Below are 27,114 nucleotides of genomic sequence, written 5' to 3' on the forward strand. Positions count from 1 at the left end.
TCCGTGCTCACCGTTTCCTTGCAAGCACTTGTATTACCTGAAATCATAAATTTGGAAACCAGCATTGCAGTAGATGTTGAATTTAGCCATATTTTTTCATACTGGGAATGATGAGAGTGTTCCAGACAGTACACAGCATCTCCCCACGTGGCCTACTAAAGGCCTTGCCTTTATCCCGGGTCATTCAATGTTGTCTTGTAATTAAATGTAAATTAGAGTAATCAGCTGAGTTTCCATGGTGACCTTGACTCCTCTTCCCCCTTACATTTTGACTACAAGCCCGGTCCAAACGTAAAAATATATATATATATATATATATATATATATATATATATATATATATATGTATGTATATACATATAAATAAATATATATACATATATATATATATATATATATATATATATATATATATATATATATTTATATATGTAACATGTACACACATATGATATATATATATATATATATATATATATATATATATATATATATAGGTGTGTATATATATATATATATATATATATATATATATATATATGTGTGTGTGTGTGTGTGTGTGTGCACATATATAGTATACACAGCATTAGTTGTTGTTGTTGAAATAATCCTTAATTGAGCAAATTTTTGCTAATAATAATGATTTATTGAAAGAAAACAATGTCCTATTATTCATAGTCAACCCCCTTAAATCCGCCACTGCTTGTAACACTTGACCCTAATATCTTTATCAGGCAAAAAAAAAAAAAAAAGACAAATCAATGAAGATATCATCTTCTGGTGAGATGACTCAACTAACTTGAGATATTATACCTGTTCAAATTACGCAACTAGCGTGACATTATTCCACACGACATTTCATTACTTATCAGATAAAGAAATCCGTATCGATGAACTCACCAGTTTCCTCTGAAGCGACTAGACTTTTTAAATGTGAGTGGAAGCGCCTCAGCGGCGTGGTTGGTATGGTATTAGCATCCTACCTCGGTGGTCGCGGGTTCGATTCTCGGCCATTCCATTGAGGAGTGAGAGATGTGTATTTCTGGTGATAGAAGTTAACTCTCGACGTGGTTAGGAAGCCACGTAAAGCCGTTGGTCTCGTTGCTGAATAACCACTGGTTCCATGCAACGTAAAAGCATCATATAAACAAACAAATTTTCTAAAAGTGTGATGTTCTGAACACAGACGCAAGAAGAGGAATGACGATGCTGTTTTTTCAAAAGAAATGTGGAACACATTGGCTTGACTTTTCTTATGTAAGTGATAAACGGAATTTACCAGAGACTTTGAAGCAAGAAAGGGCACGACTATAGTAGATTCACATCAACCGTGCATTTGATGTCTAGGCCAGTCCCTTACGACGCTCCTGATTGGCTGTTGATAAACCAATCACAGGTCTGGAAACTCTCAGTCTCTCGAGATAGTTCACATAGACAGGATGCATATTCCACCTTTCCTGAGGGATACCCTCAGGAGAGGTGGAACATGGATTCTACCCATGTGAACTCTCGAGAGAGACTGAGAATTTCCAGCCCTGCGATTGGCTTATCAACAGCCAATCAGGAGCGTTGTAAAACGGTGCGAGTCCACCATGAGCGTAGCGAACATTGCTCATCTTCCGTAGAGATTCCTCAATATTCTTTGTTATCTCAGGAGATAAGATAAAATAATTTGAGAGGCTAAAGAGCAACGGGGCAAACAGTCGATTAGTCAGGCGCTTAAGATGTGAAAGACATAGCATCACAACTCCGACCTGCGGCCATAGACGTCAGCCATTTTTTTCGAAGAATAATCCTGGAAGTGGTAAGTACAATGTAATGTTGCCTTGGCGAGAATTCGAAGTGAGAGAGAGAGAGGCTTTAAAATAATGGAACAGGAACATTAAACATTTTGAAGACACTTATTCAAGGTCATAATAGTAATCACTGATTGGCGTCTGCAATATTGTCAAGAACTTTTCACTGGACGGATTGCTTTAACCAGGATGGACTTTCTTACTTGACCTTGATTTTCTTACTGACATCTAAATATCAGTGAAATGTTCGACTACTCGGCCTAAATCTATTGAAACATAATAAGCTTTTGTTATATGCCACTGCAGTATCTACGTTAGAAATTAGCCTTTGCAGTATGTGAAAGTCTTCTGAGAGATTTTTCAATAAAAAAAAAAACTGCCTAGTAACAGACGATGCGGATTTATGAGTCAAGGGAGATCTCCCATCTTCCATAGTTGATGAATGATGAGGACTCTTATCGGTATCTTATCAGCGGATTATATTGATGTTCATGTTCTTGTAGTTTTCGTCCATCAATTCACTTTGACATCTTTCTGAAATCACAACTATTTTTACAATGACATCTTTTTTTATCTCCTAGGGGATTTCTTACAATATAGGAATGACGTTTTTCATTCACTTCGATTCGTGGTTGTGTATACTTAACAAAATAAGTGCTTAGAAGATCTCACTTGGCCACATACAAAATAGAAATCAATCATCTAAATGTAATGAACCTCTCCAAAACACACACACAAATCCGTACAGCTGATGAGGTCTACTGATCAAGTAGACGAAAGCTCCCGTCTTTTAAGAATTTTTTAATACAATCTTGCATAAGTGTGGACTTTTACTACTGCAAAATATTCCAGTCATGTTATGATGATTTTTTTAGATATATATATATATATATATATATATATATATATATATATATATATATATATATATATATATATATATATATATATATATATGTGTGTGTGTGTGTGTATGTATATATATATATATATATATATATATATATATATATATATATATATATATATATATATATATATATATATATATATATATATATATATATATATATATATATATATATATTGTCGATAACACTGCGCCCCTTTCAACCCAAAATTAGTTACATGCGGTGGAAAGGAAATTTCTTGATTTTGTTCCTATTGCTCACATGGAAAATTGCTTCCAGAACTTTACCAATAATACTTCAGAACAATAATATATTGTTTTTGTAATGATAACATCACACTTACAATTATGGTACAGTGTGATATATTAGGACCCTAACAAATGTCAATTCTGACGGTTAATTTGATGATGAGCATATTACCCATATTCAGTACAACTCAAGCGGCACTAATCTTCAGCAAGTAATGTCCACAATGTGTAGAAAGTCATTAAGAGACAACTGAACCGCAAGCAGAAAGTAAATGTTAACCATCTCTTAATCCAGTGGTCTTCATAGTTTTTGAGGTCATGGCCTACTTAAGATATCTCCAAATACCCATGGCCCACTACTTCAGATTTAGAATAAGAATTGATAAGTTCAAAATACAACGTATAGTTCCTGGTACTGGAATTTTATTACATATTACCATAAATTCAAAATATAGATTTTCACAAATTCAATATAAAAAATATGCTCTGAATCTTTTCATCGCCATTTTTATGATCTAAAAATTAACTACTGAACAATTACTAAGATAGAATAAGAAAGAGAAAATATATTTTTGCATATACTGTTTATTTATAATTATAGGTCCTGATAAAAGAAAATAGACTTTTATTTGTATTCTTATATATTGTTTATTTAAATATGAAATCTACATTTTTTTCCCGTGACCCACCTGATAATCAGCCCTTGGCCCGTGGCCCACAGCTTGAAGACCACTGTGACTTAATCTTTGTAATTCCGAAGTTAACGAGTTGTCTAACTACCGTTAACGTAATTCGCTGCCTGAGTTAAAAGCACAGTGGGTTTGTAACAGGGAAGGTTCACCTTGTTTTCCTTTCTTGAATGTCTCACATTTTCTCTTCAACTGAAATACCATTGAAACAAATTTATTTTGAATTTGTTTTATTGATACGTGTTAAAAAAAAAAAAAAAAACTCATTGTTGGAAGAGATCCCTATGCATAACAAGAATTATTCTGCAAATCACACGTGTCAGTTAATTCATTCTTGTTCTTTATGAAACCTAGTTAAATAAGTATGATCATCTCGTCTAATATTCAGCAACCAAAATGCATAAGCATACCAGATTTTGCCATAGCATTGATGCGAAAATTCCTTCTCAATCTTCCGCGAATTTTTAGCTTTTATTTTTCCTTCCCGTCAGTCAAAATGGTGTCGGAAGATGGCATCGTCATGTTTTTCCTCCGACCGTTCCTGAGGCTCCAGAGACGCCTGTGGGACTACGCAGTGACCCTTTTGTTCTTCGTCCTCAAAGGCTGGAGGAGAAAGACTCCACTTCCGCCCGTCTTCAACCCGACGCTGATGCATTCTGCTGTCGACTTGGCGAGATACATCAGGGAAGGAAAGGTAGTGTGTCACAACCTCGTGGTAGTCATGGCAACACCAGGTGTCAGTTAAAGGATGGTCACATTTTCTACACAGTCACTGTGGAATGCATGAAGTATGGCAAACACCTTACTTTGAAATTACTTTATAAATTTATCGCCTATAATTCTCCGCATCTTCTTTTGCGCAAATCGCCAGAATTCCACCTCACTATAACCGGTCATTGTTCACATCGCAGTTTATACTTACGGAGACCAATAAAATCATTTGCACAGATGTCATGAATGCAGGAACTTTCTTCTCCCGAATAAAATATATTTTTTTTAAATAACGCAATGGAAGTAAGATGGACAGTAAAATAGCTTGAGAATAAAAAAAAAGAATGCTTGTACTATATGAGCAAAACAGTAACGAAACCTTGTGATGCTATAATCTGGTGCTTTCAGACATAACAGGAAATCCATGATGCGAATACATAGCACTTTCAGAGAGCTGTGCAATCAAGACTTATTTATTTTTTGTATTCTATATTAGTCTTCCTCAGTTCTCCTGTACTTCGCTATAGTTTATATTTCATTATTATTATCATTATTATTATAAATAGGTAGTACCCTCTTTTATACATCGTGTTGAAGGTGGTGGCTGCATCAACAGCATTCAGTTTGTATAAAGTTTTCTATATTTTTCTAATGACTGATTTTTCTAGGTTACTGCATTCTGCCAATGACACGCCGATATTTATAATTCTTTTATTATTGTTATATTATTTGTGAATTCAAAAGCTGTTTTTACGACGTTTAATTTGCATAGAATTTATTCTTAGTCTTATAACCTCACCAGCGTCTAGCTGGTAAATATATTAGGTTTCCTGAGGTGACGTAAAAATGTCCGGATTACGGTTTTTTGTTCCTACACAATATACAAACCCTCTGTCCTTTACAATAGGAATATCCTACGACGAGGCTGGAGAGTCAGGAGACCCGCCTGCCCGAATGTAAACAAACATAAAACATTTCCAATTTGCTTCCGATGAAGACACGTGTGAGCTCCTGCTGACTAGCCGTTAATCACGATTTCCCGGTGGGATCATTCTTTTATTGTTTTTAATATGTTTTGAATATACAGTGTTTGATGTTAATAATTGATATACAAACCCAGTATTTGTAATAGCTTTGCTATTCGCCTTTCCCCTTCGTATATTTAAGAGTCTGCGGCAAGGGTGTATTCGTATCACTTAATTTCGCCCTTTGATGGTAAGGGCACGACAGTATATTTATTTATTTTTAGAATTTGACATTTACACTTACGTTTTGGGAGAATTTACCCAGTGGGGAGGGTGGACTTCAGAGGTTCGCCCTGTGCTCTTCTCTCATGGTATATATTTCTTCTTCGCTCGCTTTTCGGGACTTTGGTCGGGCTAGAAAGTTGGGTAAGGGTGTGGGGGCGCGTGTGAGGTGTTGACGTTTAGGGATCTTCTCTCGTTTCGGAGGGCAGTGCCCTTTGGTACGAGAGGAGTATTCCATCTTCTTTATTTAATTATTATTATTATTATTTTTTTTTTTTTTTGCAGGCTAACAGTGAGCGGTATTAGATCACAGCAGTAGATGGTTGGATATCTATCTTTCGTGTTCGTTATCCTAACCCTTGGGATTGTTACCTGTGACTCGATGGCATACTGTGTCATTAATGGGCCCTCGAATGTACAGCTCCTCTGCTGAAAATTATATTAAGTTGCTGCTGTTATCAAGGAGTTTCTACACTGGACAGCATCCACGCAGCAGCTGCCCAGTGGTTGCTAACTCTACTTCTGATGTTGACTGTGCTTCATCCTAGAAGAAGTCCAGAAGTAGAACGTCTATTCCATCGTCCTTCCTGTCCTTTTCTTAAGTTCGATAGTTCCCCGTTGGCCGAGTGGACTTCGCGCTCGGCTGCCAATCCGGTGGTCCGAAGTTCGATTCTCGGCTCGGCCAACGCGGAACCAGAGGAATTTATTTCTGGTGATAGAAATTCATTTCTCGATGTAATGTGGTTCGGATCCCACAATAAGCTGTAGTCCCGTTGCTAGGTAACCAACTGTTTCCTAGCCACGTAAAAAAATCTAATCCTTCGGGCCAGCCCTAGGAGAGCTGTTAAATCAGCTCAGTGGTCTGGTAAAACTAAGATATACTTAACTTATTCTGAAGTTCGAGGAAGCCCCGGAATATGGACCGGCCTTCTGTGGCCAAGAAGAGGAATCGTGCTTCTCCTCCCCTAAGAAATCCTCCTGCGGGACTTCTATGGGGTTGCCTCCTTCCGACGAGGCAATGGGATCTCTCGTCAGCTCTTCCCAACCTTCGGGTTCGGTAACCGATTCGCTCGCCCATGGACTTGAGTTTCGGGATTTTCGGGGGTGGTAATCTAGAACTAATATTTCTTGGGGGTTATTATCTTTATGATATTTAAAGTCTTTTGCTTATGTTTATGCGGTATTCCCCAACGGGCTTGTACAAAACATGCCGCATAGGCTGATTCATACCGGGTTTTAAAACCTGGGTGGGGGGGGGGGGGTTCACTATCTAGGAACCCCGTAGGGGGCTAGTGCCGTCAGTGCACCTCATTGCTTAAGGTTTTTTGCAGTGTGCCTTCGGGCCCTAGCTGCAACCCCTGTCGTTCCATTTACTGTACCTCCTTTCATATTCTCTTTCTTCCATCTTACTTTTTCTACTGTTATACCTATCGACCCTTTTACTGTCAGTTTCTGTTTCAGCGCTGAATGGCCTCATAGGTCCCAGTGCTTGGCCTTTGGCCTAAATTCCATATTCAACTCAACTATCTAGGAAAGATCCGGTAATATTTGGTTATAAAGTAATTCTAAAGAAAGGGGTCTGATCACGCCGATGTAGGAAGAGCTTATGTAGATAATGAGTGCTGCTTGTGCTATGGAAGACGCAAATAGAATGAATGACAGGAGTAGAGAGGATAACAGCTGAGGTAGAATAGACTGATGAAAGTTCATGATGTCCAGGGCCATGAGAGAGAGACACGAGGCATCAAGGAGGAGATACTGTTGTAGGTGACATGCCATGAAGTATGTTACTTACTGCCCACACTGGCTTTTTCTCACGTGTTATTAATATGTAATACGATAATATCAATAAAGCGTTCGAGATTAGTAATTATAAGTTGAAATGACATAAAAAAAAATCCTCCTTTCCCAGGATCAGACTATCATAGGTCTAGACTATAATCTCTAGAAATTGTGAACTACTACAGTAAATTTTCGTGAGATGTTACTTATGATAGAACAGTTATAAGTTTATTGTAAATTTGTATTAGCTTACCCTTCAGAAGGAAAACCCGTATTGATTTTTTTTTCTTTTTTAAAGATGAGCAGCGTGGATGTGGTGCGTGCGTACATAACCAGGGCCAGCGACGTCAATCCGGTCCTGAATGCAATAACTCAAGAAAGCTTCAAGGCAGCGCTTCTGCAAGCGAGGAGAGTGGACGAAATGCTGAATAAGGTAAATGAGTCTTCTAATATCATGAGTAGCAAATTAGTATATTAACTTAATTTCCTTTTTTCTTTTGTGTCTGTACAACCTCATTCTGTAATTCATTCAATTTAACAAAGCAGAGGGAAGTGTTTAAAAAAAAACGAGCATCCTTGAGAATACTAATAACCAATTTTAGCTCTTTCTTCAACACCCTCTACGAATGATTAAGTTTATTGCTTGAAAAAACCACTTCCTGCCTGAGTTATGATCAATAATTTTACTCAACGATTTTTTAATAACTAATGAAACTATAGGCTTTGTAGTGCATTCAAAATCTTGTGGAAATCTGATGCTATATATAAAAGCATTAGTGAATGTAAACGATTAACGAAAGAGCAGTTATGGTTACTCAAGTGAGGAAAGTAAGTAAACACTAAAAACAGAAGACATAATAGGTTGACAAATTACCGGTCAATACACAACAGAAAAAGGAAGATACTGATGTTCAAACCTCATGTTAATACTTATAATACTACAGAATTGCAAGTGATATCGGTAACAATATTGTATTTCGATCACGATAGTTTTTCTCTCACAAATAACTGTTGCTCGTAGTAACATGAGATGCTTCTGCTTAAAATTTTTTTGCTGCGTCTCACCCATCGATGTTAATTGTTCACCCAGGGCTTGAAAGACGGAACATTGACGGTTGAAATGTTGGAAAGGAGGAGGCCGTTCTTGGGTGTTCCCTTCACAGTGAAAGAAACCATTGCAGTGGCAGGTAAGAGAGAGAGAGAGAGAGAGAGAGAGAGAGAGAGAGAGAGACGTTAGAAAGTCATACAAAATGGTTTAACGAGACCACGGTCTAGACATTGTCACGTCTCTAGGCCTATAAGGCTCGCCTGTAGGAGTCCTTCTATAAACAATGGGTGAATAGTGGGGAAATAGTTCAAGAAGATGGACAGCTAAAAGGTTGGAAGAGATCAGTGGGAACGAATGAGAAGTAAAGGGGAGAAAGCAATGCACCTGGAGCACGGTGTACCGTGCATGAATGATGACTGCGCAGGTGAGACTAAGATGGGGAAAAAAAAGCTGCATATCAGTAAAATGTGGTGGTGAACCAGCTATTGACGCATTCAGTAAACCTGTGTAGAATAAGTTGTTTCTCAGTCTTTATTCCTGAATTTCATGAGCAAAGACTGAAATCAGGTAAAATGCGTTAACAAACTTATCTCTCACTGTCTTTTTTTCAGAATATCTGTTATGATATCTACAGTCTGTCTATTAGTATATCATCGATCGACTACGACATTTTGCCAGTACTTTTTCTACAGTATTTATTTTGTTCATAATTGAATAAGTACGCCGCCTGAAATCTGCTGACAGTACAGATATTTAGGAAAACCCCCCAAAAAAAATTACGACAAAGAAGAAGTTCAAATGTCCTTTGTGAATAAAAGAATTTCCTCCTGTTGCAAGTTTCATGATAGTTGGTGATTTCACATTAAATACTTAATCCTATATTATGTACTTGTCTGTCATGAATGACATCAGACAACATGATTTATGAATTGACTAGTGTTCTCCAGAACTACAGCTCGATGACCATATTTTTTTTCGTAGGATTTCCTCATACCGGAGGTCTGGTTGCTCGAGAAGGCCTGCTCTCTCCTTCCGACGCATCCGTCGTGGCCAAAATGAGGAAGGCTGGTAAGCAACGTTCAATAAATTTCCCATTTCAGCGTTCCCCGTATGGGGGTAGTGCCGTCAGTGCACCTCATTCGGTGCAATGTAAGCATTACTTAAGGTTCTTTGCAGCGTCCTTTCGGCCCCTAGCTGCAACTACTTTCATTCCCTTTACTGTACGTCCGTTCATATTCTCTGTCTTCCATCTTACTGTCCACCCTCTCCTAACAATTGTTTCATAGTGCAACTGATTTGAGATTTTTCTCCTGTTACACCTTTTAAATCGTTTACTGTCGATTTCCGTTTCAGCGCTGAATGGCCTTAGTTGCCCCAGTGCTTGGCATAATGCTTAAAATCTCTATAAATCAAATCGAAACCCATTCCAGTGTTATAAAAAAAAAGAGGAAAAAAAAGCATTAAACGTGATTCATCAAAGTTGTTTGCGTTACTGCAGTCTTCAAGTACTACTCGGCACCTGATTGTCGTAATTTAGTTTTTTTCTCTCTTCCTTTTTTACCCATTGCCATTCATTCAAGAGGCCTTTTCCCTATACACATAACCCGTCCGGGTTGTCTGTTGTGCTGTGATTTGTAAGCCTTTTTGTTTTACACAATAAATTGTTTTCTCCCTTTACAGGGGCCATTTTGTTAGGCACGACTAACGTCTCCGAACTTGGTATGTGGTGGGAGAGTGACAACAAAGTCTATGGCAGAACCAACAACCCTTACGACACCAGGAGGACGCCAGGAGGGTCATCGGGAGGAGAGGTACTTACTTTTTCGGCGTTTCGTATTTTCGCTTACTCAGGGAGTAAGCCTACAAACTACTTTGTTGTTGTTGTTGTTGTTCTTGTTCTTGATGTGGGGGTAGGGAAGGTCTATGGAAAAGCATGAAAATGTCTGAAAAAGTCGTTTCGCATTGAGTTAAAGGTACAGGAATTTTAGGATATGATATTTACGATTTATTTATTAGGATGAAAATATAAAAAATAAATAATGTGCATGTTAAGCAGTAGAGAACTATTATTGCTCAGAATATAGAGTATTTATTTAAATTTTCGTTGCTGAAACAACGCTCTATTTGACCAAGGATTTTACCATGCTCCCCAAGTAAGCTGGAGGTCGGATCACACCTTGTTGAGACCATGGTCAAGTTTTCACTTAATGTTAGGCACGTTGCTTGAAAGTCCAGTTATAATGACAATGATGTCAATAACCTGTATGGGATGATTTTTATATTAATAGTTTAATTGTTTTCTTACAATAGTAGATTCACATCAACCATGCATTTGATGTCTAGGCCAGTCCCTTACGACGCTCCTGATTGGCTGTTGGTAAGTCAATCACATAGCTGGAAACTCTCGAGAGAGTTCACATCGGCAGGATGTTCCACCTCTCCTGAGAGATACTTTTGAAAGTATCTCTCAGGAGAGGTGGAACATACATCCTACTCATGTGAACTCTCGAGAGAGACTGAGAGTTTCCAACCCTGTGACTGGTTTATCAACAGCCAATCAGGAGCGTCGTATGGCACGGGCCTGGACATCAAATGCACGGTTGATGTGAATCTACTATACTAGTACCAATGCTATTGGCCTTTAAAGCACCTTCATGACAGTTCGAAGGTTTGGAATAAGACGTCAATCAATTGGCTTTCAAAGATTTAAGCTATGTGACATCTCGCTATTTTGGACTTGAAGAGCTTGGTTTTTCATAAATTCTAGTGATATGCCTTAACTTGCCCTCTTTCTCTCTCTCTCTCTTTTCAGGCTGCATTAATGTGTGCTTGCGGCACTCCACTCAGTATCGGCACGGACTCGGGAGGGTCCCTGCGCATCCCAGCTTTCTTCTGCGGCCTCTTCTCCCACAAACCAACAAATGGTGAGCATGACGGATGAGATCGCCATCGTCTGTTGATTTACTGGGTCTTTTTGCATGCTACGATTTCAAAATACGCTACCTCTCATATTCAGCTAGATTATGCTTTCTTTTTTCCCGAAAATGCGATTCCAGGTTATTTATTTATTTCTTTTTTGAACAATGGAACAGTGTCTGACACCCTTTAACGTAAATAGATGGTTCAATGTTGCAAAAAAAAATAAATAAATAAAATTAACAAAGCTGTAGTTTTTAAGCATATTAAACTATAGGAAAAGTTTGGATGCAGAGTTTTTTTTTTTATTGTTTGGTATGGTAGAACAGCCGACATTTTAATTAAAAGCAGATATTTTATTTTTCGTATCGTTTGTCTACCGCAAATTTTTTACTTTAAAACTAAATTATTATTATCTTTTGAACATGTTAGATAGTGATTGAATTCTCCCCCATCAAAATACTGTTATGCCTATTTATGTAAATGAAAGCTTGAGATAACACGTTTACAGGCACGTATGCACGAAGACCAATAACCTGAATATTAGGAATCGAAAATTGATCTCCATTTGCAGATTTCCTGTCTACTAAAAATGTGTAAATACTAAGCATCATAAGAACAATTTTTCAATAATCTCTCTCCACTGAAAAGCTATAGGTCTGCTACTTCCAACTTTCATTATAAAGCATTCGACTGGTAGACATTTATTCATGAAAATAACACCCTCGGGTATACTTACTTTAAAAATGAATATATCTCACCGCCTTCGCAGTCAATTTTTTCCAAAGTAACTGGCTCTGATAGCAGGCGTATAATAATAAGTCATGAATTCTGTCCTTTCGTCCTACAGCAAAAATAATAATAATAATAAATAATTAAAAAACTTAAAACTTAAACGTCGGTCTTTTGAATGACTGCATAATTAATGTTAGCATTTATCACACGCCACTAAATAATGAGTTTCAACATTTGGCTCTGATATAACACTTAGCTATTCGTCCTATCCACAGGCATCGTTTCAGTACAAGGCTGCAACGTCCACCACCATTCCCAGTACAGTGAAATTCAAAGTGCAGGACCGATATCCCGCCACGCCAGAGACTTGAGTCCAGTGTTGGCTACTCTGGCTGGTGACAGAGTGTCTCAGCTGTCACTGAGTAAAAGGGTGGGTGGAATGTTTATTTATTTATTTATATATTTGTTGTTTCTTACTGCTCCTGATTTGTTCACTCTATTGGCTCTCAGTGTCTCGATGTAAGTTATTTTCCTGCTGGCGTTCAAGGTCGATCCTACGTCCAAATACTGACCAAGATTTAGCCAGATCTCCTTAGTACTTAGAGCCTCTGGTACTAACTAAACCCGATGAGCCTAAAGGTGAAACAGGCGTCACAAGTTATTGATAGATCGAGTTAGTTGACCGAAAAAGAAATCTCTTATCATAGCAAATTTAGCTCTGTTCTTTCTCTGATAAAAACTATTTTTTTCCTTTTTTTTTTTTTTTGTAGATTTCAGAAACTGTCATTGATATATTTAAAAATGTCTATTGAGGAGTGGTATTCATTGCTATCGATACTAAGATTATGAGATAACCGAGAAAAATTAAGAATATGCTGAGTGAGTTCACTTTTATTCTGAAGACCGTCGTCATAATCAGTCAGTCACGTATAGCTACGCCATACCTACATGGAGCGCATGTTCCATTATTTACAAATTACGAAGCAGTATTCTAGATATGATCATTTATGTTCATACGAGTGGAAAGAAATTCTATACTAAAGTTTACCATTAGCAATGTTACTGTGGTACAAGTCAAGATTCAGAACCATCTTCGAAATGGAGGCTGTGTTTTACTGTAACCAACGTCCAACTTTGCAACAAGGAGACGAAGCCATGAAACTCTTATTTGCAGGTTGACCCCGGACGCCTGAAAATCTTTACCATGGAAAATGACGGAGATGAAATCTGGTGCACTCGCCCAAGCCGGGAATTAGTGGCCGTACAGATGGCCGTGGCACACCATTTCCGCCACACTTATGACATCACAGTCCGTAAAGTAAGAAAAATAAAGAGCGCTATTCCGGAATTATCTTTTCCATTTACTACTTTCTTTTGTCACAAATGCTGCTGCAGCACATTTATTGATTATTTTTTTCTAGTTAAATGAAGAACATGCGCATAACCACAAAGTTGTTGCGTTGAATCTAAAAATTCATGAAATCGGTATTATTTCACGAATATTATTTCCAGGATGAAATAATATTTTGTTGTATTCCATTAGAGTAACATTTCATCTTCTCCGCAGGTTAATATTCCCGGCATGAAATATTCTTACAGAATTTGGCAGGAAAAGATGAAGGAAGAATTTGGCGACGACCAAATGATGTTTAAGCAGCTCGCAAATAATAAGGTAGAGAGAGAGAGAGAGAGAGAGAGAGAGAGAGAGAGAGAGAGAGAGAGAGAGAGAAATGACCAGGTCTGGAAATTACTTTATTGAGTGTCTTAAGACTACTTTTTTCTTGTTGTGATCCACGATATAGTAGTAATGTTGTTTCTATATCGCAGTGTAATCGGCCTTTAACGATGTTTTTTTTTTTTATTTATTTTTTTTTTTTTTTTTGCTCTATCACAGTCCTCCAATTCGACTGGGTGGTATAAAGTGTGGGGTTCCGGGTTGCATCCTGCCTCCTTAGGAGTCCATCACATTTTCTTACTATGTGTGCCGTTTCTAGGATCACACTCTTCTGCATGAGTCCTGGAGCAACTTCAGCCTCTAGTTTTTCTAGATTCCTTTTCAGGGATCTTGGGATCGTGCCTAGTGCTCCTATGATTATGGGTACAATTTCCACTGGCATATCCCATATCCTTCTTATTTCTATTTTCAGATCTTGATACTTATCCATTTTTTCCCTCTCTTTCTCTTTAACTCTGGTGTCCCATGGTATTGCGACATCAATGAGTGATACTTTCTTCTTGACTTTGTCAATCAACGTCACGTCTGGTCTGTTAGCACGTATCACCCTATCTGTTCTGATACCATAGTCCCAGAGGATCTTTGCCTGATCGTTTTCTATCACTCCCTCAGGTTGGTGCTCGTACCACTTATTACTGCAAGGTAGCTGATGTTTCTTGCACAGGCTCCAGTGGAGGGCTTTTGCCACTGAATCATGCCTCTTTTTGTACTGGTTCTGTGCAAGTGCCGGGCATTCGCTTGCTATGTGGTTTATGGTTTCATTTTTCGTATTGCACTTCCTACATATGGGAGAGATGTTATTTCCGTCTATCGTTCTTTGAACATATCTGGTTCTTAGGGCCTGATCTTGTGCCGCTGTTTATCATTCCTTCAGTTTCCTTCTTTAGCTCTCCCCTCTGTAGCTATTGCCATGTGTCATTGCTGGCTAATTCTTTAGTCTGCCTCAGGTATTGTCCGTGCATTGGTTTGTTGTGCCAGTCCTTTGTTCTGTCTGTCTTTCTCCTGTCTCTGTATATTTCTGGGTCTTCGTCTACTTTTATTAGTCTTTCCTTCCCATGCACTCTTTAGCCACTCGTCTTCACTGGTTTTCAGATATTGCCCCAGTGCTCTGTTTCTCGATGTTGACGCAGTCCTCTATACTTAGTAGTCTCTCTCCCTCCTTCCTTTCGTGTTATGTATAGTCTGTCCGTATTTGCTCTTGGGTGTAGTGCTTTGTGTATTGTCATATGTTTCCTGGTTTTCTGATCTATGCTGCGGAGTTCTGCCTTCGTCCATTCCACTATTCCTGCGCTGTATCTGATTACTGGCACTGCCCATGTGTTTATGGCTTTTATCATATTTCCGGCGTTGAGTTTGACTTGAGTATCGCCTTGAGTCTCTGCATATATTCTTTCCTGATCGTGTCCTTCATCTCTTGGTGTTTTATATCCCCTCCTTCCATTATTCCCAGGTATTTGTAACCTGTCTCATCTATGTGTTTGATGTTGCTCATCTGGTAGCTTTATCCTTCAGTTCTCGTTACTTTGCCCTTTTTGTATGTTGACTAAGGCGCATTTTCTATTCCAAACTCCATCCTGATGTCCCCAGATACAATCCTTGCAGTCTGGATTAGGATATCTATTTCCTTGATGCTCTTACCATACAGCTTGATGTCGTCCATGAACATCAGATGGTTAATTCTGTTGCCTCTTTTCTTGAGTTGGTACCCGTCATCCATCTTCTGTAGTACTTTTGTCATGGGAATCATGGCTACTACGAAGAGTAGTGGGGACAGTGAGTCGCCCTGGAAGATCCCTCTCCTGATATTAACCTCTGCTAGTCTTATTCCAGAGCTTGTAAGTATTGTATTCCAGTTGCGCATTGTATTTTTGAGGAAGCTGATGGTGTTTTCTCTGCCCATATATTTTCAGGCATTCTATTAGCCATGTGTGTGGTATCATGTCGAAGGCTTTCTTATAGTCTATCCATGCCACGCTTAGGTTGGTTTTTCCTTCTCCTACTGTTCTTCATTACCATTTTGTCTATCAGGAGCTGGTCTTTTGTGCCCCTACACTTCCTTCTGCAGCCTTTCTGTTGGTGGGGGATGGTGTTTGTCTCCTCTAGGTAGTTGTATAGCCTTTCACCGATGATACCTGTTAGTAACTTCCACATTATTGGTAGGCAGGTGATAGGCCTGTAGTTACTGGCTATATTTCCTTTACTCTTGTCTTTTTGTACTAAGGATGTTCTTCCTGTGGTCATCCATTTGGGTGCATGGTGATTTGAGATACAATGCTGGAGTTGTTCTGCTATTCGTGGGTGTAGGGGCCTTGAAGTTTTTGAGCCAGTATCCATGGACTTCATCGGGACCTGGGGCTTTCCAGTTTGGCATTTTCTTTAGTTGGTGTCTGACTGTGTCTTTCGTGATCTCTGTGAATCTTTGTTTTATTCTCCCTGTTTCTTCTTCCTTGACTTCCTGGAGCCATGTTGCATGTTTGTTGTGTTGTTATTATTATTATTATTATTATTATTATTATTATTATTATTATTATTATTATTATTATTATTATTATTATTATTATTATTATTATTATTATTATTATAATATAGGACTGCTTTGCTCAACCACTCAAACTGGCTGTGTACCTTCAATGTCCTTATTATAAAACAATCCTCAAAACTGGTCTTCACTCAATTATTTTCCCGTAAGAAAAGACTTTAATAAGCTTATCAAAGCTTGAACTTCTAGAATTTATAAATCAACTCATGACCAGATTATTCGGTCCACTAAATAAGAGCAAAAGTAACAATTCCACTGCATAATCTTCCTCGATTCACAGGTTAATTCAATTCAATTAATTCGATTCACAGGGCGAGATAAACCTCTGGACGGAAATCATGAGATCTTTGCTGGGACGAGCGCGTCACACGGTCCCCTCCCTGGCTCAGGCGGCTCTGGACAAACTTGTGGGAGAGATCACCTTCTTAAAGCAACAGAAGAGGGTTCTTCAAGGGAAGGAAGACGCGCCTCTAAGGCAGAACAGCATCAACGATGAATCTGTAAATAAAGCTTTGCAAATGAAAATTCAGGTGAGTTAGTCTGTTACTTACCGATATATTATGATAATCATATGTGGATCCGCCACTGGAGATAAATGATTTGTGCAACTTTGACAATATAATGGACCAAGTGAAAACTCAATCTTACTGGTGTAATACGTTCGAACCTTACCGTGGCATGTATCGCTACTCTAGGCATTCACTTGCCTCCCTGTAAGTTATTCATATTATCATTACAGAGACTCCTGGGGGAGGATGGAGTTCTCTTGTACCCGAGTCACCCGACACTGGCGCCCTATCACAGCGAATCCTTCTTCAGACCTTTCAACTTTGCTTACACGGCTATCTTTAACGCCCTGGGCTTCCCGGTTACGCAGGTTCCCCTTGGACTGTCACCCAGTGGCATTCCTCTGGGTATCCAAGTAAGTATTTTGCAAGTCAAGGAAAGATTAAGTGGATTTGAGCGAAGTTCCTCATCCTGGGTTGAAAGTAAGACCAATAATAGTCTTCTTCAAGCAGGTTTTAATTATATTTTTTTAGAGGGTCAACATTTAAAAAATTATGTTATCTATTTTTTAGTGAGTCATAAAATTGAACGATTAGATATCTAGTTTGTTATGTAAATTGCTAAGACTTGAAATAAAAAAATTAATAAATGTGAAATTTTACTTATTAAAGGTATGAATATTGAGGCAACATTCTCTGTAAAGTCTATTGTAAAGATATGTATATGTGAAAAAAATTTATCTGATGTATATGCCTCATAGCTGGAATAAAGGATTCAATTCAATTCAGTTCTAGAGATACATGATAACTACTCTGTTGAGGGTAAGGGAGATATTATGCTTTCATTGACTCTTGGCTATTTTTATCTACAATGAGTCTTCAACTGCAATGTACACTGAATAACTGTTTATCTTTCCACCTTGTAATTTTTAACTATTCGTGATTTTTTTCATGTATAACGTCTTGGTCATCAGTTTAATAAATAACTTAATAATATTTTGATTTTGCTATCCATTTAGAACTTTGCAGAATATTCTCAATATGATTAGTTTCATTACTTCATACGTACACACGCACACATGCATAGTACATAATCTTCGCTTCTATTACGTCTCGAAAAAATATTATTATTATTATTATTATTATTATTATTATTATTATTATTATTATTATTATTATTATTATTATTATTATTATTATTATTATTATTATTATTATTATTATTATTATTATTATTATTATTATTATTATTATTATTATTATTATTCAAAATGAAGGAGGCACTTATATAGGACTAACCAGAAGGTCAATATCTTGCAAGGTAAGTTTCCACAATTTGGAAAGAAGAGAAACTGAGAAAGAGAAAAAAATAGTAATAAGAGATGATTCGAAGAGCAAAGAAATACATGAATAGTTTTTAGCGTGCATAAATTAGTCCTTGATCACCCACCGTTTTACCCGTAGGTTGTGGGCGGTATGTACCAGGATCATATCACTATCGCTGTTGCCCAAGACTTAGAAACTGCTTTCGGGGGATGGGTCTGCCCTTCCAAAATTCTATGAGGTAAAAATTTTGCTCGTATTGATAGCAGGCATTTTTGTGCAAATATTCAGACATAGATAGTCTCAAAGTAGAACACAGCTTTAGCTTTGAGAGCTGTTTTGTTTGTCCTTTGAGTTTTCTTGATGCTTAATTAATTTTGTATGTTTTGCAGGATGTAGTAGGTCCAGCCAGTCTGAGATGGTAGCCAACCCCAGGATCAGGACCTCGCAAGAAATATTTTCCTTTTAAAGAAATCACATTCTTTACTGTCAAAAGTAAACGCTAACTAAATGTGAAATACCAAATAAGTGAATTTTTAAGAATGTTCAACTTCTGGGTAAGATCCTATATAAGCGTGTGATGTATCATTTTCCCACGAAACATGTTCACTTTATTTTGGAGGGCGAGTAACAAGAGAATTCAGCTTAAATAATACGTTCTCCGTGTGGAAATCAGTGGAACAAAAACCTAAACTTTGTTGTGAATAATATACGTGATGACCATCAATATATTCTTCATACTGATGAGGAACATACATTTTATCTTTTTTTGGTTACTGAGCATAGGGCAAGTTTACCTAAATCTCCAGTATGTGTGTAAAACTTAAAAATTGTAGAGGAGATGGGATTTGTTATGCTCACTACTATTTCTAGTTTAAAATGGTAGTTTTATAGTCAGGCGATACTAAGTAAAATTGCACGAAAGATGAATAAAAATCATTGCTACAGTATTTACTTTACTTTTTAGGTTGCGGTAGACCTAACTCATAAACGGTTGTGAATTACAGTTTTAGCATCCATTTTCTAACAATTCCAAACGGCCAATGTTGAATGTAAACACCTTTTGAATGAGTCTGTTGGTTCAAAGTTCAAAAGTAATTTCACAAATCGGCATCTGAATTCCAGATGAAGCACTATTAAGCCAAAGCCAAAGAACTTACAATTAAGCTTAGGTGAATAAAATTAATATATTATATATATATATATATATATATATATATATATATATATATAATATATATATATATATATATATATATATATATATATATATATATATATATATATATATATATATAGCAAAGTAGACATGTCTATAAAAATGTAATGAAATCTGTATATGAATGTATATTTGCTCGTATACTACATGTATATAACTAATATACTCCTCCCAAGGAAGCTGGTGCTCTATGAGTTAGTTGTTGTTGTTTATGAGTAAGTTAAAGTTGGCTTAATGCCAGCACTGGCTCTTGCTCATAGAGCAGCACGTAAATCATTTTATGAAGTAAAAGTCAGGATCGACGGAGAGTTCAAAGCCCGTCGAAGTTTCGTGTATTAACTAATAGCTTATTGTGCAATTTATACCTATTTCATTGTGATGGGATATGTTTGTGTAATCGATTACAGAATTGTGTTTCGAGTCAGGGAGAAAATACCTTTCTGCTCAAAATCAGTCCCAACACAGATATAAAGTTGCCTAAGAAAATTATAAATATATCCTAGGTATTTATGAGGCTCACCTGATGGGTTAAATGAGGGCCGATAAGAGGGCTTCCAAAATAAAACTTGAATATGTGCTGATGCGCTAAATGTCCTGAAAAAGTCCAATTCAAAGACAATACACGAAAGATGGAAAGCTCAAGCCACAGCCCCATCGGCCGCATAAAATTTAGTACCTGGCATGAAATGAAGATGGCGGTAGCATTGCATCTGCCTACATCGTCTGTTTGTACAAAGACAATCCATCGTGTTTGTTTACTTTTTCACAAAGCGGGGCATTCAATTTCAATCATGAGTGGGCGTAGCCATCATCACCCGTGTGTGGTTTGCAATAGGACGAAAAATGATTTTCCCCATCTGATTTGTCATGCTTTTCCTCAGAATAAAGAAAGGTAATAAAATCATTACATCTGTTACAAAGTACATGATGACTTTTAGAGAAAATGAAGAAATAAAATAGACCAAAGCAAAATTGAATGTCGGTGCAGTGTTATTCCGAAATAAATATTGGAAAATATTTACAATACGGTGGACGCCTCGAAGCGGAAAGAAAATATATTTATACATATGTGATTTTCGACTAGAAAAAAATATCAAAAATATTCTTGCCATTTGAAACCCCAACAACCAACCCAACCTTCCTGGTAGTGTACATCAGTAGCCTAATCATGTCAACAGTAAACCTAACCATATCAGCAGCACCATAACCATGCCAACAGTTACCTAACCATGTCAACAGTAATTTGCAGTGGAAATGAAGCTATCTTGCAAAACATATCAAAATCAACTAGGAAAACTATATTTTCTTGTCATTTAGAGGCGTCAATTGTATTTCAAATAAATACCTTAAAGTTATATTTGCATATCTTGAAAATCTCTAGAAATATGAAATAAACATACCAATTCCTATCACTGTCATACAATTCGTGAATATTGGGTCTCCATGCCTTTTCCAGATAGGCTACTCACAGCAACTTTGATATACTGTATATATACTGTAGTTATGTTATATTCTCAGCAGCTTACCCTTGGGTTGCAGTTATAAATGTTTACCTTAATTTTTCATTAATAAACTATTTAGCAAACCAAAGTTGTTTCATCAGGAAGGATGGATCTTGTGGGAGCATTCAAATGGGAGAGCATGAGTAGGTTAGTTAAGTTAGAGTGTTTTACTTTAATTTCAAGTTCACTAACCTTTTAATCTATGATTGAATTTTCCTATATGTATGAATAAAAGCATTCAAAATAAAATAAAAATAAAAATACATTCAAACCAGCATATCTGCTCCCACAAGATCCATTCTTACCGTTTCATCTATGTTTCTGCATTATATGCTCATAATTGTTCAATTTTTGAAATATAATCTTGTAATTGGTACCAACACCCCACATAGTATTCCAAAGTAAATTTACCATTTGGCAGCAAATGTACGCAGTAATACAGTAGTAATAAATTGGCAAAACAAGTTGTGAAAACCTATGATATTTGCTTGTACTGTACATGATGCAAAAAGAAACATGGTTCAAGTCAATTAGAATAATTGTTTCAAATTTTTTTAGGAATGTGCATGCTTCTTGCAGAAATGGCATTTTACTAGAAAATACCAGGCAGAAGTGTTGGTTACATTACCTTCATAAAGGGTGCCAATTGAATATGCATTTTTGAGAACTCCCACAATTGGGATATGAGATTTTAATAAATTGTTATAAATAGGTTTTGACATGATCAAGAGCTTAATAAATAATCATAAAATATAATAAACTGTAGTCATTCCTCTAGGTTCTTAGATTTGTCTGACACATATGTATTGTTTTATGTACCGTATACAATCATAAGCACAAGCCCAAAAAAGGAAAATAATTACTGTATACTATATTTGTGCAATAATAAGATAATATGAGAATAAGTTTGTTTCATTCTAACTGCCCTCTCAATTTTAGATAAAGATACTTAGCAATTAATGTTACATTAACTGAAGGATTTTATTTAATGATTCAGAAATGCCTAGTATATAAGTCATAAGCTATGATAGAGCCCTATAATCATGTTAAAAAGCAATATTAATCGATTTAGTATTCAATAATTTATAAAGAGAAGTTTATTGCCGCGTAAGAATAAATTTTAACATTTAAAAAAAGCCGCGCTACGCCACAGCCGAGTTTTAGTTGAGGGCATGATCAATAGATGGCGCGTATTCTGACGGGTTGGATGATGTTATTTTTAATGGTATTAATAGTCAGTTTCCCATCTTTCGTGTATTGTCTTTGGTCCAATTTTACTCTTAAGGACGGTTCATCATTGTAGGAGCAGCAATCGCATCAGCCAGAGGCCAGCTTACTTTTAAAAAATTAGATGAATATATTATCATAATAATAATAAGCAGGAAAATTTAGCACCTATTTGTTTTACTAGTATACAATAAACGAACTTTACAAAACAGTCAAAGGATTTAGTTTTATTGCTGCAGACAAATTCAGACTAGGTTTAGGTTTTATTGCCAAATTACAACAAAGCGGCAGTTAACAACTGAGGGTCGTGTTCTAATTAATAAATATAGTCACTGGTGGGTTTGGTGTTTGCTTCTCACCTCGGTGGTCGCGGGTTCGATTCTCGGAGTGAGAGATGTGTATTTCTGGTGATAGAAGTTCACTCTCGACGTGGTTCGGAAGTCACGTAAAGCCGTTAGTCCCGTTGCTGAATAACCACTGGTTCCATGCAACGTAAAAACGCCATACAAACAAACAAAATATCATAAATCACATTAATTTGTTTAAATACATGAAGTACCTTACGACTGCTTCTGAAAGGAAGAAACTGCCAGCGAGGTAGCAAATGTGTTGCATTACCTAAATAAATAGCAAACACGACTAACTCAAAGCAAGGAGCTGTTACAAAGGTGACGCTTAACACTTACTACTACCGGGCATCTGGATTCTGTAAATTTCAGTCAGTCGTATTAATGTGACGTGAGTCAAGGAATTTTGAAATACAGCGTGTCTTGAAGTCCTTTGGAAAATTTAGTATTTTGCGACTGAATTTATACCTAAGAAGATATTTTGAGATGGGTGGTGGGAAAAAAGGAGGAGGCGGGGGAGCTAAAGGTGGAGCAAAAGCTGAAAAAGGTGGGGCAAAAGCTGAAAAAGGCGAAGCAAGTGGTGGAGGCGGCAAGGAAAAGAAAGGAGGAACTGCAGTGAAGGTGAGACGAACGTTTTATATATTTTTGGGGAAATCGGGATTGAAGGCGTAATTAGGCTAGGGTAAAAAAACCTCATGTTACAGGGGTGGACCATGTACGATCAACGTGTACAACCCCTAAAAAAGTACATTATAACGCGTCCTGACATCGGAGATGGGCATCTGTCGTGACTTGTTGTTGGTGAGAAAGGGAGCTAAAGACATCTACTCTCATTTCGAAGTAAGTATTTTCTCCAAAGTTAGAAATTAAGGCCAAATTTTAAGATTTAAACAGAGGGTAGTGAAATGGCGGTACAAGGCAGTCCAAATCTCACCAAAACGTGTTCAACATTTTTACTTACAACTCGAAATATTTAGAAGATTGATGCCATCTCGATGTTTACGGAGTCGCTTTTGTCAATAAACTTCCCATTTCCTGCGATAAATCCGCACACCTCTTGCACCCACAAGACGCTGGGGCACTTTCATCACAACAATCGAACACGGTCCCTAACTGGCTTGTTTGTTAGTAAACAACTGTTTTGGTAGAAGAAGACGAGCGTGCACTCAGATCATTTTTTAAATAAATAATAAAACATCAATATTTTATATTTATTGAGATGATTAATTTGAAAATATTCGTTATTGAAAAAGTAACTCGATTCTTACTCAAATTTAAGTAATTATTTTTTGGAATTAGAACGTTCGTTTAAGTCCTGTATTATGACGTCTCGACATCTTGGCTTTCGTACCTATTGTAAATAATTGCATTACTCAACTTTCTTGCAGAACAGTTTACCAGTTATTCATGCAGATTATCAGCTATTCATGTAGCCTAATTGTTATAATTTTAATGCGCATATATATCTTTATTATTTACTTTTTGGATATATGAAGATGTTATAATCTTAATGCGCATATATATCTTTATTATTTACTTTTTGGATATATGAAGATGTTTTACTGCCGGATTATCGCCGTAGTTTGAGCAATCGTTTTCGGTCCCTGGGCCTCTGTTTTCGCACCATAAGAAATTATGGGGCCGAATTTGCAATGACCAGAAAGTCGTTAAAAGAGGAAAGTTAGCATTGAGGAGCATATGTTTTGATTGAGAAAAATACAAATTTATTCAATAGCTAGCTTGTAAAAAATACTTTATCACAAAAGACTTGATTGACAACTAAGCAGCATACCTACTATGGGTTTCAGCGACAGTGCAAGCACGTTTTTGGGCAATACCTATTTCTGTAACGAACACTCGTATCAGAACGAGATTTTGCTATAGTGCATTACACCCAGTGCCGTAATTTATAAGGGTATCGTGAATCACTAATCGTAAAGAATAACGACACTTGTCCTTGTACCAAGAGACAAAAACTCCATTATGCAGAAATGGATACGAACACGCGTAAAAAGCTCTACCTACCCTCTCCCCCCCTCCACCGCCACCCCTTTCCTTCTTCGTTCCTTCACCTTCCTTTCTCTCTCTCTCTCTGTTGCCATTCGGTATGTGTTGACCCTCCAAACTGTGTATAAGACTACACATAAAACGTTGAAATTGGTGAAATTAGGCTATGTATTGGAAGTATATATACCTAAATATTAAAGCAATTTTATCATTATTGCATTACTATGACAACTAGAATTCATGGAAACAGTTTATAATAATGGATCGGCGTATGTGTAAAGCCTCCACTAATGTGGCAATGATGATTTTGACATTCTTAGCATGCACACATTAAAGGTTACATTTATTTCTGGCATTCGGGGTTATTAAAGAAATTCAAAATACTAATATAGACTGAAATCAATGAAAAGTGCTAGCAAAAACAAAAAAGCAAAAAAAAATATATAATCCACTTATCCGTAGTCGTTCCTCTATGGTTTTCGGCAGCCAGATGTACGGAAACGTTAGAAACATTGGATTGTATCTCCTTTAGAAATATCTGTAATTTTTTGGGGTAATTTGGTTGCAAAAAAGGGATAATATACATGAATTAAATTAAAATTTTTAAATAACAAAGTAAAGTTGAACTAAATAACAAGTAAAGTAAACAATTTAGGGAATAAAACTTTGCAGTTTTGTCGTCTGCTGCTCGTAACTGTGTTATGGCGCGCGCGCTTAAGAACCAGGAACAGTAACTTGTTTAAAGTGCAATGTGGAGTGAATTAAGACCAAATGTGTATATAACAATCAAATAAGCACTGTGGAGTTTTCAGTTGTGATGGCAGTAAGGATAAAAACCACCGATTACAAGGTAAAAATGAATTCAGTTCAAACCATGACCCTGGGAATAAAAAGTTTCATACTTTCAGTAATATAGGCAACAAAATGTTGTTTTATTGTGCTGATTACAACTGCAATCTTGAGTAAGATCAATAAACGTTACATATATACGCTAACATTGTTCAAATGAGTGCTGGGAAAGATGGTTGTCGTCACTGATCAGAACCTGTACATCCACACGGTAGCCGCCATATTGGATTTCAAAACTGCCTTGAAAACATATTTTACGAAGAGAATCACATGCTTATTTTAGTTCGTATGGGGCTTTCATATATCACATTATGTTTGACGAAACTTCAATCTTTTGAATGGTGTGCTTGGAGTTGTAATTGTATTCTTGTTTCACCATGTAAATATCGAGTGAATAAGACCTGTCCACCGTGATAAGGGTTGGTAGTCGCTGGTGTTTCCCCCTACCTAATTTTGGTTTGAGTTTTCAGTCCATGAATTAGATTTGCTACTTTTAAAAGTACATTTAGGCAGAGGCTAAAGAACGATTAGGCTACCTAACACTACCTACCTAGTTAGGGTAAAAGTGAAGATTAGCTAGTGGGGAAACAAACCGACCTGGGACTAGCCTGATCCAGTTTTGACCGCGTTGTGGATCCACCCTCCGCAAAAGGGTAGATCTACTACCCTTTCGAAGTATTTTCTCTAAAGTTAGAAATTAAGGTCATATTTTAAGTTTAAACAGAGGTTAATGCAAGTCTAGCCATGCACCAGCGCAAATAAACATTCCTCCATGACACTTTCAAAATTTTTACTTAAAACACTAAAATGTAGAAGATTGACACCATCTCGATGTTTGTGGAGGCACTTGTGTCAATAAACTTTCCATTGTTCCGACACGGCATACAAACCTTCGGTCCTTTTACAATAGGAAGGTACTAGCGGCAGCTGGATAGGTCGTAAGCTTTCGAACAAGGGGTTCGGTAGTTAACTGCTTGTCCGACAGGCGCGCGCGCGCGACTGGGAGGTAAACAAATCACTTTTGCTTTCGGCCTCACAGCGAGTAGACGTGTGTGTTCGACGCTCTCTGCCCGCTTCTCGTCGTTGCTTTCCTTGAGTATATGGTTGTGTTTGTGTATGAAAGAATCATTGTAAGTACAATCATTTCTCTTTATTCATTTAATTGTGATATTTTGGTCAATCATGGAATCTCCTCGCCTCGCTACCCCACGGAGACTATGCCCCCGGGTACCGAAGGGCGCAAAATTGCGGAAAGTTCCGCTCATTCCCGGAAATTGACCCACATATTTTGTGCGCTCGGTGTCGGGGGCGCGAATGCACCCGAGCCGAGCCCTGTGAAGTGTGTAATAACTTGGTCGTAGGCGCAGTTGGACTTTGTATGAGGGCAGGAAGAAGCGAAGGCCTGCAAAGGAGTCGTCGGAAAGCTCTCCCGCGACTCCTTTGGTTACGGACACTTCGTCTTCTTTCCTGCCGCCCGCTCAGCTCCCACGTTTGGCGCCTTCCCCTTCGGGGGGGGTTTCTAGGTCCTTCTCCTCACCCGACTTGTCGAGTGTGGAGGAGGGCGCTAGATACCCTGACGTCGAGTTGTACTCTGGGTCCTCTATCCGTTCGTCTTCGCGCGAGCGGGTAGAGGATCCTGCTAATCACCCGACTTTTGCTTCCTCAGGTGCGGTTGCCGCGAAGGACGACCTCGGACAGGTGTGGGCATCGTTGGGGCTGCAGGGCGTGCCGAGTGTCCAGGGGCTGCTCTACCATCTCGCTGGCTCCGTGGCGGTCA

At 37.5% G+C, this 27,114-nt stretch overlaps 2 protein-coding genes and 1 long non-coding RNA gene across 5 annotated transcripts in view; 2 read left to right on the plus strand and 1 right to left on the minus strand.

The window, feature by feature from the left end:
* LOC135206732 (uncharacterized) overlaps nt 1–1,610 on the minus strand; it is a 19,770-nt gene extending 18,160 nt beyond the window's left edge. The window contains exons 1-2 of the long non-coding RNA XR_010312826.1: nt 1,280–1,610; nt 901–1,115 (exon numbers count right to left, since the gene is read on the minus strand). This is a non-coding gene — a long non-coding RNA (uncharacterized LOC135206732). The remainder of the gene's footprint in view (nt 1–900; nt 1,116–1,279) is intronic.
* Nucleotides 1,611–1,660: 50 nt separating this feature from the next.
* On the plus strand, nt 1,661–19,134 carry LOC135206731 (fatty-acid amide hydrolase 2-like). Of its 2 annotated transcripts, XM_064238199.1 has the most exons (14): nt 1,663–1,804; nt 4,136–4,338; nt 7,683–7,817; nt 8,475–8,571; nt 9,414–9,500; nt 10,113–10,243; nt 11,245–11,356; nt 12,359–12,513; nt 13,258–13,401; nt 13,651–13,755; nt 16,669–16,887; nt 17,097–17,279; nt 18,328–18,427; nt 18,579–19,134. In XM_064238199.1, exons 2-13 carry the CDS (start codon nt 4,141–4,143, stop codon nt 18,424–18,426), a joined length of 1,665 nt encoding a protein of 554 aa, XP_064094269.1. In that variant the 5' UTR covers nt 1,663–1,804; nt 4,136–4,140; the 3' UTR covers nt 18,427; nt 18,579–19,134. The 2 variants fall into 2 exon arrangements, with proteins under 2 accessions (XP_064094270.1, XP_064094269.1); XM_064238200.1 differs by lacking the exons at nt 13,258–13,401; nt 13,651–13,755 and having other exon boundaries at nt 1,661–1,804.
* A 3,701-nt stretch (nt 19,135–22,835) lies between these two features.
* The window catches only part of LOC135206735 (peptidyl-prolyl cis-trans isomerase NIMA-interacting 4-like), a 101,930-nt gene continuing 97,651 nt past the window's right edge, over nt 22,836–27,114 (plus strand). Inside the window, exon 1 of one of the 2 annotated variants that reach the window (XM_064238208.1) lies at nt 22,836–23,102. In XM_064238208.1, the coding sequence (XP_064094278.1) occupies nt 22,968–23,102 (135 nt within the window). In that variant the 5' untranslated portion in view covers nt 22,836–22,967. The remainder of the gene's footprint in view (nt 23,103–27,114) is intronic. The other variant, XM_064238207.1, reaches the window with a different exon arrangement.

Source organism: Macrobrachium nipponense, chromosome 31 (assembly GCF_015104395.2).
Source record: "Macrobrachium nipponense isolate FS-2020 chromosome 31, ASM1510439v2, whole genome shotgun sequence".
Classification (NCBI taxonomy): Eukaryota; Metazoa; Arthropoda; class Malacostraca; order Decapoda; family Palaemonidae; genus Macrobrachium; species Macrobrachium nipponense.

Bases quoted from the DNA above. Each gene is read 5' to 3' on its own strand.
- LOC135206731 (XM_064238199.1), top strand. From the start codon at position 4,141: ATGGTGTCGGAAGATGGCATCGTCATGTTTTTCCTCCGACCGTTCCTG. The intron at 13,756-16,668 runs GTAGAGAGAGAG...TTCGATTCACAG, and splicing joins AGCAGCTCGCAAATAATAAG to GGCGAGATAAACCTCTGGAC. The intron at 16,888-17,096 runs GTGAGTTAGTCT...TTATCATTACAG, and splicing joins CTTTGCAAATGAAAATTCAG to AGACTCCTGGGGGAGGATGG.